This window comes from Curcuma longa, chromosome 5, assembly GCF_044706935.1.
Source record: "Curcuma longa cultivar G26 ecotype Majalengka, Jawa Barat chromosome 5, ITB_CL_G26_1.1, whole genome shotgun sequence".
Taxonomy (NCBI): Eukaryota; Viridiplantae; Streptophyta; class Magnoliopsida; order Zingiberales; family Zingiberaceae; genus Curcuma; species Curcuma longa.
In genome coordinates, this window is record NC_133865.1 from 10,191,584 (window position 1) to 10,202,623 (window position 11,040).

The following is an 11,040-nucleotide window of genomic DNA, read 5'->3' on the forward strand; positions in this document are numbered from 1 at the left end:
TTAACGGCAAAAAGAAACAATTGATTGAGGACGAAGAAGGTATGGAGAAGATCTGCAAAACTCAAATAGAGATTAGAATGTGTGTGGAAGAGGTTCAACGGGATCATTCCGATGCTCAAATTAGCACAGAGGTTCAGGGAGAACGAAAATAATGAAAATATATGGAAGAAAATTTTTTTTGTGTATACCGCTACGCCTGTCCTTTTTAGAGTTTGTATAATTGATAAAAAACACATCTCTATGTCAATAATTATTGGGAAACCAAATTTGATAGTTGTTATTTGTTTTTCTCCACTCGCTGAGTGATACATGTAAATAGGAGAGTATGTGAGGAATCAAGTTTGACACTCATATGATTGTTCCTCTATATATCAATGTTGTCATGTTTATCAATATTCATAGTAACTATCACTAGGTCTCTACAAGGTGTATGTCTTAGTTGTGGATAAGCAATTATGGAGTATGTGTAAAGTGGCTTTCAAGATCAGAACGTCAAGGTCGAGTGGTCAAAATTGAGATAGTTTTGGAGTCAGAGTGGTGGAGCCGATTGAGTTGAGGAGTCTGAGTCTTATAATTGGATTGGATTGGATTGAGTTGATAGAGTTAAGAGAGTCTAAAAGATTTATAGTTGGAATTAATGGACCGAGCTAATGGAATCAAAGAGTCTGAATTCTCCATAGTCAGGATGGATCGTGTTGATGAAATCGAGGAGTCTGAGTCCTTTGTAGTCAAGATTGACCGAGTTGATAAAGTCAAGGAGTTTGAGTTCTTTGCAGTCGAGATGGACTGAGCTGATGGAGTCGAGGAGTCTAAATCCTCAGTAGTCAGGTTGAACCGCGTTAATGGAGTTAAGGAGTCTGAGTTTTCTATAGTCAGGATGGACCGGGTTGATAGACTCAAGGAGTCTGAGGCCTCTGAATTCCACTTAAGTTTAACTTTTAATCTTTATATAAATTTGACTTTTGACTTAACTTCACCACGTATAGGTTCCTCTTTCCATCGCATCGATATGTATCTTGAAAATATTTTTTAAAAAAGTTTACTTATATGGAAGAGCCATTTAATCAATGAGGGTGAGTGATTGGAGTTTAGCCCCGGGGCATAGTTGAGTTGATTACGAAGCATAATTGCAGAAGAGGGTAAGGGTTCAAATTTTGACAAAACCGAAATAATATCATCCTCTATCGTGATCAACTGCAGCTTCTCGATTTACCTTCTCATAGATGGTAAGTGACAGATTTCACCTTTTGCAGAAGTGAATGATTGGAGTTTTTAGAATATATTTTTGTCAGTTTGTTGCCCCAGTAATAGTACACGGCTAAGGTGTTTAGTAATTTAATCAAATATCTATAGTTTGAATCTCAATTATAATGCACTGTAGGTATTTCCCTTCAATGGAATGAAAAATTTAGGACATTGGCTATTGGGCGCGGAGTTGAACATACTTGTGATCGATAGAAACTTTTTATAGGATCGAATTAATCACCTTTGAAATTAATTAATCATAAAAATTAAATATTTAGATTATAAAAAATTGAATATATTTTTGTTTAGTTTTTGAGTGTCTGTGCTTACTAAACAACCTCTAACATTTGCAAAATAAATAAATAAATAAATAAATAATAGTAAATAAAACGTCTCTTCTTCCTTTGCTATAAAAATATGATTTCATCCTATCTCAATTTATCTTTATTATATATATATTTTTTCGTATTTTTATAAGTAACGAATGGATGATAACTAATATAATATAAATACTTTAATTTTAATTAATATTAATAATATTATATTATAATAATTATAATTCATAATATAAACCCATTTCATCTCTAATCGTAGGCAATATTATATCATAATAATTATAATTTATAAATATTATAATATAAATAATTTATTTTGATCAATATTAATAATCCTCATTTCGATGAATATTATATTTTAATAATTATGAATATAAATACTTTATTTTAATTAATATTATATTATAATAATTACAATTACTTAATTATAATTATAACAACTATAAAATTATATTTTTTATAATATCATAAAAAATAAAGATAATTTTAAAATAAAAAATAAGATGTTATTTTGATAATAATTTCTTTTTACTACTAATAGAGGACACTTCTTTTATTTTTTTCCCCCAAGTTTTATTACGCTGCATCGTCAGTCAGATTCAAATTCCTTTCTTTCCGTTTCAATTTCAAATCTTTTGTGTTTGTTTCTAGAATCTTCTCCGTCAAGTTTAGGTTTGCCTCCTAGAATTTATCAATATTTATATTTCAGATCTTACGTTTAAAAAAAATCGATAATATCAAAGGTGAAATCCAAAAAATTACCGCATCTTTTTTACTATTAGATCCAGAAAATACCAGAAGAAAATATCGAGATCCGATTAGAGAGAGAGAGGGGATCAGTGCAGCGGGATGGGGCGATCGCCGGCCGGTGGGAATCGGATGGCGGTGGAGCTCCCTCTGATAGTCTCCCTCAACTGCATCGAGAACCCGTCCTTGGAGCGGGAGGCCCTCGCCGGCGCAGCGGCCTTCGAGCACGTCGGCCTCCATGACCTCTCCGGCGGCCGGATCGAGTCCGCCTCAGCCGTCCTCATCCACTCCCTCGCCCTCCTCCCTCGATCCGCCCAGCGCCGCCTCCGCCCCTATCAGCTCATCCTCTGTCTCGGCTCCCAAGACCGCGCCGTCGACTCCGCCCTCGCCGCCGACCTCGGCCTCCGCCTCGTGCACGTCGATGCCAACCGTGCGGAGGAGATCGCTGACACCGTCATGGCACTCTTCCTTGGCCTCGTACGCCGGACCCACCTGCTCTCCCGCCACTCCTCGTCTTTGTCCGTTTCCGGGTGGCTCGGATCCATCCAACCGCTGTGCCGGGGGATGCGCCGCTGCCGCGGACTCGTTTTAGGGATCGTCGGGCGGTCAGCCTCTGCCCGGTGTTTGGCCACTCGGAGCCTCGCGTTCAAGATGAGCGTCCTCTACTTCGATCTCCATCATGAGGTATTAACTATCTCTGCTTATCATGCATTCTTGTGAGAGAAGCTTTCACTTTGTCATCTCTCCCACACCAGTATCGTGCTTCGATGAACGCGGTTCCTTGCTAAATCGGTGTGCTGGAACCTGTACATTTTATATATTACAAATATATAGGGACAACTTCGCCCTTTGTAGTTAGAGGAAGCACTTCCTGTGTTTGAACAAAAGCAGAAAAATGTTGAGCTGATAGGCATTTTTGTGGATCTGAATACATTCGAATCCAACTAATTAAACTCAACGTCATTGCTTTTCAATTAACTATCAGGAGTCTTAGTCTCAATCTCATTCTAATCTTATAAACATGCAGGTGAAAAGAAAATCTGTAATTGCATTTCCTCCTGCTGCTCGAAGAATGGACACACTCAATGATTTGTTGGCAGCCAGTGACCTTGTTTCACTTCATTGCTCGCTATCAGATGATACAATTCATATGATAAATGCTGAATGCTTGCAGAATATAAAGCCAGGTAAATATGACTGGTCATATTCTTTAGTGTTCCTGTCTTTTCCGTCATTTGACTTGTTCTTGTATTTGTTCCATGCTTCATAATTAGTGAACAAATATTGCTGCATTTCTAGCTTTTCCATTTATAGAAATGGATTTTTTTTTCCTCAGGAGCATTCATAGTGAACACCAGTAGCAGTCAACTAATAGATGATTGTGCACTAAAGCAGCTCTTGCTTGATGGTACCATAGCTGGCTGTGCATTGGATGGAGCTGAGGGGCCACAATGGATGGAAGCATGGGTATGAACATTAGCCTTAGGGTATGAGTTTTTGTTCTTATTTCCTGTGATAAAGTCCAATGGATTTTTTTTTCTTCCGAGTGACAAGCATGTGAATCTAGCACCTATCAGGCAAGCATATTTTTTTCTGAATGAGATTTATCAGTGGCTACATTCACTTAATATGTCCTACTGATGGTTCTAGGACCTTGGTTCAGTGTGACCAAAATACTATTATAAAAATCATGTAATATGAGTAATCTATGTCTTCTCTTTAGTACACTAGGAGTCCAATAGGTTGGAAGAGGAGCATAGGATGTTCATAATCTGGTCCACACCAAAAAAAAAGTAAAAAAACAAGAGTTCATTTCTAGCATAACTGATGGTTTCTTTATTACTTAATATGGAGCTCACTGGGGTAGTTTACTCACTAGGTTGTGCATGTATCCATGCCTGGTAAACAATCATTTCTAGACAATACTTTGGCAAGAATGGTTACTAAGATTATTGGTATTTTGGCTTGTGATGCAATCTGTGGACCAGCTATTGGTATTCTTTAGCTGCCGTTACTGCATAATTGTTGCTAGAATTCTCGTCGTCATCACGTCTAGTTGCAACCACCTAGTGTCCATGTTGTCATTAACACTGACACCAATGCCCACCACTATAAGCTTCTTCTATACTTCACATTGTTTTTAGAACTATCACAACCATTCTTCTGGTGCCATCACCACACTTTTTATATTGTTTTTCTCTTAATTAAGCATTTTATGATATTATTTTGACTCCTAATTGTTCACTGTTTAGGACATAAAGACAGGACTTGAAAGAGCCTAAACTAAGAAATAAAATACTACACATCTCTCTTGTATTGTAATATAACTGAAATTTCATAAATTCACAAACAAATGCACCTAGAAAAAATTGTTCATAGGATGCTTTCTTATTACAACATATGATTTAGTTCCATATGTTTCATGCAAAATATTTTTCAAAGTAAGAGAGGAAAACATTTTGAAGGAAAGTAGGCTCTATAAATTGTCTTTGAGTTGAAACCTGCTTGCTGGTGACTGCTTGTTGATATAAATGCTACAATGAAACATGAAAATAGGTTGTGCTAAGACGTATACACATCTCATGCTAGGAACTTTGATTTATATTTATTTAATATATTTTATTACTGATATTAATGCAACACCAAAATTGAACCCTCCAATCACGTAGAAAGTTAGGACAAGATTGATGAAGTAAAGGGAATATCTATCTCACACAGATTGAAACTGGAATATTTGATTAATTAAAAGTTAAAAAATACATTGACAATATAACTGTTTTATAAGCTTAACTTTAACCAAACTAAAAAAGAAATACCACTAATTGGGAAAGAGAATAACTCCAATTAAACTACTATCAAATTAAAAGTCATCAATTTTTTTTGCGCATAAAATAGGAGAAATATCAAAATCAATCATAATTCAAAAATTAAATTGATTTCTAATTGGATCAATATGGCCTTGTACTTTAACCAAACTAAAAAAGAAATACCACTAATTGGGAAAGAGATAACTTTAATTAAACTACTATCAAATTAAAAGTCATCGATTTTTTTTGCGCATAAAATAGGACAAATATCAAAATCAATTATAATTCAAAATTTAAATTGATTTCTGATTGCATCAATATGGCCTTGTATAAAATTTAATGGAGGCTTATGATTCATGTAACTAATCAAGATATTCTGTACACACTTGGCTTCATGATGTCGATGCTAATTTATCTAATATATTCACTACAAATTTATATTTTATTTTAAATTTACATGCTCTGTGTTAGTTCTGTGATATGCATGGTTTTGGGGACAACATTAGATATTCACTTTTTATTATTCATATTCAATATAGATTTATACTATTTATTCTAAGTACAACATATTTATGGCTTCATATGATGTTATCAGGCGACATAACCCGTGTGATCAAATTGGTCGATGACTTCTCGTTATGAATTACTAATTTTGTGCTTTGAATGGCCTATGGGTCAACATGGGATATCTCCTATTTTATTATTATATCTATACTTCTAAATATTTATTTTCATTATAATTTTATATTTGATTGTTTTATTACAACAACAACAACTAAGTCTTATCTTGTTAGGTGAGATTGTTTTATTCCATGTATAAAATATTTATTTTATATGATATCATTATCAGGCGAGATACCTTGTGTCATCAAATTGGCTAATGACTTTTCTATGAATTGGGAAGCTACTTTCCCAATCTTATATTATCCTTTTAGCTTTGTTGGAACATAGTCATGTCTACTAAACACAAAATTAAAAATTATCTTTTTAGAGAGAAAAGTTCAGCAGTGATCGTAAGGTACCTCTAAAATTTAAAGAGAAAATTTTACAAAATGACGGATAATAAAGTTAAATGTTGGGTTATGAAACGAGCATATGAACAAAAGATAAGAGTCGCAGAGATAGAGAATATTAAGGTGGATGTTAGGGCATATGAGGATGAATAAGATAAGAAATGAGAACATTAGAGAGAAAGTTGATGTTGCACCTAATGAGGGAAAATTTCAAGAAACACATTTAAGATGGTGTGGACATGTACTTTGACGATCAATAAATGCCCCGATTAGACGATGTGCGATCATGCCAAATATACATATTAATCAAGGAAGAGGAAGACTAAATAAAACTTATTTAGCAATGATAAAACATGATAAAATTCATTTAAATATAGATGAGTATATAGTAGAGGATCTCGTCCAATGGCGTAAGAGGATTCATATAGCTAATCCCACTTAATGGGATAAATGCTTGGGATCCCACTTGACCTTGTTTGCACAAGAGGATAGATAATAGGAAAAAGGGGGTTAAAAGGAGGAATATAAAATGGAAGGGATTTGGAAGGTTTTCTCTATTAAGAAAGAATTCCATCTTTCTATCATTTAAGTAATTTTCTCCAGATTGTGGGAATTGATAGGGGAATGGAAACAACCTAAGTCAAATTATTCTACCTTTTATCTTTATTTGTATAATCAAATTTGTACTTAAATAACAGCATCTATCTTATAAAACAGTTTTTGGGTTCGGCAGTAACTCTTCCTCGTTAGGCATGACAACAACTAATGAGTAAGTTCAAATACAATTTCAGGTAAGAGAAATGCCAAATGTATTGATTCTTCCTCACAGTGCTGATTACAGTGAAGAAGTTTGGATGGAGATAAGAGAGAAAGCAATCACCATATTACAATCTTTTCTCTTTGATGGAGTTGTACCAGAAATTGCTGTGTCTGATGAAGATGAAATAAGTGAAATAGGATATGAAGAAGAGCAGTCCAAGAAACATGTAGAAGAAAGTCCTTTGCAGGTTCAGAATCAAGAGCCACAGACAGATGAGAGCCATTTGAGTTCAGAGTATGCTAAGACAAGAAGTCTCCATAAATTGAATGAAGCTCAAGGTTCAGGTACATCTCATAATTCTGGTCATCGGCCAGAAGGAAAGCGTAGTAAATCTGGCAGGAAAGGTAAGAAGAGGCCTGCTCACCGCAGATCACAGCAGAAGTCTGATGAATTTTCAGCAGCGGAAAGTGATAGTAAATACATCTCACGTCGAGATGATGACACAGCTATAAGCGGAAGAGATCAAGTATTAAGTTCCAGTTCTAGGTTTGCTTCTCCTGAGGATCCTAAAATCAAGCAAATGTGTCTTTTTGAACCGGTAATGGAAACAAAACCAGGGAAAAAACTTGCATTAATAACCGATCTTGGTGATAAATCAACTAATCAGCTGAAAGAGGGGTTTATTGTGGCCTTGCATGCAAGAGGTGATTCAGGATTTTTTGTGGCTAGACAAAGAATTCCTGGTGGTGGCTGGTTCCTTGATACAACTACTAGTGTCACAAAAAGGGACCCTGCAGCACAATTTATTGTTACGTTTAAAGGCAAGGTATTTATCGGAATGTAAAATATTTTTTAAATATATTTATGTGCAACCTTTCTCCTTTCTTGATAAGAAAAACATATCCAGCTTACCAGCTGTTATTTTATCCAGGAAGTACTTGGATTGCGATCTTTTGCTGCTGGCGGTAAACTGTTGCAGGTGATTGTGCCTAACTTTTAGGAATATTGTATCAAACTACTGAACTAGTGTTATTGTTACACTGTGATATTGTTAGACATTGCAGTACCTGTCATACACACACGTCTGTTAATCCCTGTAGGTTCTTTTTTATTCTAATTTTCATTGTACTTGATCTCTTAATTCAGGAGTCCTAGCATTTTAGCTAAGATATTCTAATCAGTGAATATTCTGCCTTTGGTACACCAAGGTCTATTTCAATTCTAATTCAGCGCTTACGATGTATCTATTATGTCAGAACCAATCAAGCTTCATCTGCAAGTCATTGCTTTAATGGACACTATGCTTCAGTAGTCAGCTACAATAATCCATATATCTGCAGTGTTCTTTCTGTACTTTCTTAAATGTTTTTTTATTTAGGCTGATCTTGATTATATGATATTACACTATGCTTCAGTAGTCAGCTACAATAATATCTGCAGTGTTCTTTCTGTACCTTCTTAAATGTTTCTATTTTTTCTATAGGCTGATTGATTATATGATATTACAAATGTTCTTGATTCCTATTATTTTCCCCCTAGTCTATATCGATATTAGCAGCCACATCTTTGTATGCTATTTTTTAGATGGATGCTCAGGCTTGCAAGGAAAAATGGAATGAACAATTGAGGTCTATAATTGAGAGAATTTCTACTTAAATAAAAATAATCTTAGTATTTATGTTGATATAATCTTAATATAGATTTCAGTGGCTGAATAAGATCCATATTACCAACCTTGCTGCCGTCACCAATGTCAGAATCTGAATAGATTTCTTTAATAAATTAAATCTAATGATTGATTTTAGTTATCAGAATGAGGGCTATTGCTCACATTCAGTTGTTCTTCACGTTTTGATAAGTGGTTTTTGCATGGATCCATAAAAGCCAACCAAAGTAAGAGAAGCATGAAAATGTGGCTTTTGGTAGTAACTCTGTGAACTCTGTTTTTTTTTTAAAAAAAGAAATTACTTCTCTTTATTGGCACCATGTCCAGTGTACTATGCTCAAGTTATTGTCAGTGAATATGTAACGATGGTAATCCTTATTACTTCTGCTACATAATGCTTCCACTACCTTTAATTTCTATTTATCATGTTTCTGCTGTCAAATCAACAGAAAAATGGAATTTATATTTGCGAGCCATAGTTTTGAAGAGAGGGAGAGTTGGACGCTCGAAGGTTCAGTTCTTGATCAGTGCAAGCTTGTCAATAATAGAAACCCATTGGTATGTGATTTTCTCTTATCTTTGTGAATGAGAGCTAAATACACTTGTGATTGATCATGGATATTTCACATCACTTTCCCCAAAGTTTATCATTGTTTTCACATCTCTTTCCAAATTTAAACATATCAATTTACTGCTAATAGTTAAGTCCATTATATTTCATCCTTTTTTCCCTTTATCCTTGATCTCTAAAAGGAAAATACCTTATGTCATGTTTGCTAGGGTGGAATGAAATTATAGAGCAAATGGAACGGAATGGGAATCAACTCCAATGTTCAGATGGACAATTTTTGATGATATGATCATTCAATTCCATCTATTCCTTAGTTCAAGATATGGAACGTTTTGTTCCTCTCCTAAATATAATATTGTTTGTTATTTTTAGATTTAAAATGAAGATAGATAAGATATAGATTGAAAAAACGAGCAAGCTAGACCGGGAGTTGGATGGACTAGGTGGGCTCTATGGGTTGGATGGAGTGGCAGATTTATCAGGGCAAACAGAAGTGGACGGGTTGATGAACTTATTGGATCAAGCAGAAGTGATTGAATCGGCTTGAACTGAATGTGTAGGTTGGATGGGCTCGACAACTCAAGCAGACTAGGCGAATTGCACAGATTGGAAAGATGAGATGGGATGATCCAACAAAGCTGATCAATGAGGATTCATGGACCACGTGAACTGGAAAGACCTGTAATCCTCACAAATCAAGCCAATTGAGTGGGTGAATCAAGCAAGTTGGGCAAGAAAACTAGACAGGCCAAGTGAGACAGATTAAGTAGGCTGAACAAATGAAGTGAGGCAGTTGGACTAGTAGGCGGATCAAGAAGACCCGTGATTGCTACAAATTGAGCGAGTTGAGTGGGTTGGACAAATAGGGTGAGTGGGTGAATCGAGCAAGTGGGGCAAGAAAACTAGATAGGCCAACTGAGACAAATTAGGTAGGCCGAACAAATCAAGCGAGACACTTGGGCTAGTGGACTTATCAATCTGGGCTAGTTAAATTGATGAGTGGGTCGAGGGAGTCATACAATTAAATGAGTGAAGTGTGTTGAGTCAGTCGAACTGCAAAGTGGGCTGAATGGACCGAATTGATTGGTGAGCCCAACAAATTGACTACTCAAGCTAGTTTAGCCAACTCAGTGGACTGAGTAGATGGGGTCGGGCGAATTGGAAGAACCAGACGTACTAAGTATATCTGCAGAAAAAATTAAATGAGTTGGACGAGTTGAATATAGACAAATCATTCCCATTATGATACCATTCTATTGCAATAAAATAATGAAATAAATTGGATCATTTTCACTTATTTATTGCATTCTCTTACCAGCCCACTAAACATAGCTTTGATTATCATACTAAGATGAAATAATCCTTTTTTTCCCTGATTGATTGATTGGGGATTGAATGCCCCTTGTCACATTTTTTGCTTGTCTAAGGGTATAGTCTTACTGATTTTTTATTATGCAGGCTATCTTGGACGTAAGCATTGAGATCCTTGCGACTCTAAATGAAGATGGTGTTACTAGATGGCTCGATTGAACTATGCTTGCTGCCGTATGCTTAACGTGAATCTATTCATTCTTCTATTTGGACTGTTTAGTTTGTGTATTCGGATGCAATTTTGAATGCGTTTGCCCATTATGTGTTCTCAGTTTGTAGGGATGTGTTCACAGCTAATATTGTGTTAGAACAACATCAAGACGTTCATTTATTCACTGCTAATCTTGCTTCTAAATGTATGTATATTTTCTCAACAGCTACTGGCATGTAAATCTATATCAGGCTTTGATCTTCACCACGTATGTTGAATCACTCCTCATCAGGTTCAAGTGATGAAGAACTTCTGTGAATCCACAATGTGAAGGTTCAACATCATCACTATCAAATCCTAATGCTCAGAGTATG

The 11,040-nt window shown here is 35.5% G+C and overlaps 1 protein-coding gene across 1 annotated transcript; it reads left to right on the forward strand.

Annotated features, from left to right (window-relative positions):
- Nucleotides 1-2,398: 2,398 nt before the first annotated feature.
- LOC141829276 (C-terminal binding protein AN-like) lies at nucleotides 2,399-10,834 on the forward strand. The gene is made up of 7 exons (XM_074716712.1): nucleotides 2,399-3,011; nucleotides 3,355-3,514; nucleotides 3,664-3,794; nucleotides 6,939-7,733; nucleotides 7,839-7,886; nucleotides 9,015-9,131; nucleotides 10,603-10,834. Exons 1-7 carry the CDS (start codon nucleotides 2,430-2,432, stop codon nucleotides 10,672-10,674), a joined length of 1,905 nt encoding a protein of 634 aa, XP_074572813.1. The 5' UTR covers nucleotides 2,399-2,429; the 3' UTR covers nucleotides 10,675-10,834.
- The last annotated feature ends 206 nt before the right edge of the window (nucleotides 10,835-11,040 follow it).

What these genes read in the sequence shown, in the direction of transcription:
- LOC141829276 (XM_074716712.1), top strand. Translation starts at nt 2,430, where the DNA reads ATGGGGCGATCGCCGGCCGGTGGGAATCGGATGGCGGTGGAGCTCCCT. An exon ending in TTGTTACGTTTAAAGGCAAG is followed by an intron (nt 7,734 to 7,838) that starts GTATTTATCGGA and finishes TATTTTATCCAG; the next exon opens with GAAGTACTTGGATTGCGATC. An exon ending in CTGGCGGTAAACTGTTGCAG is followed by an intron (nt 7,887 to 9,014) that starts GTGATTGTGCCT and finishes TTCTGCTGTCAA; the next exon opens with ATCAACAGAAAAATGGAATT.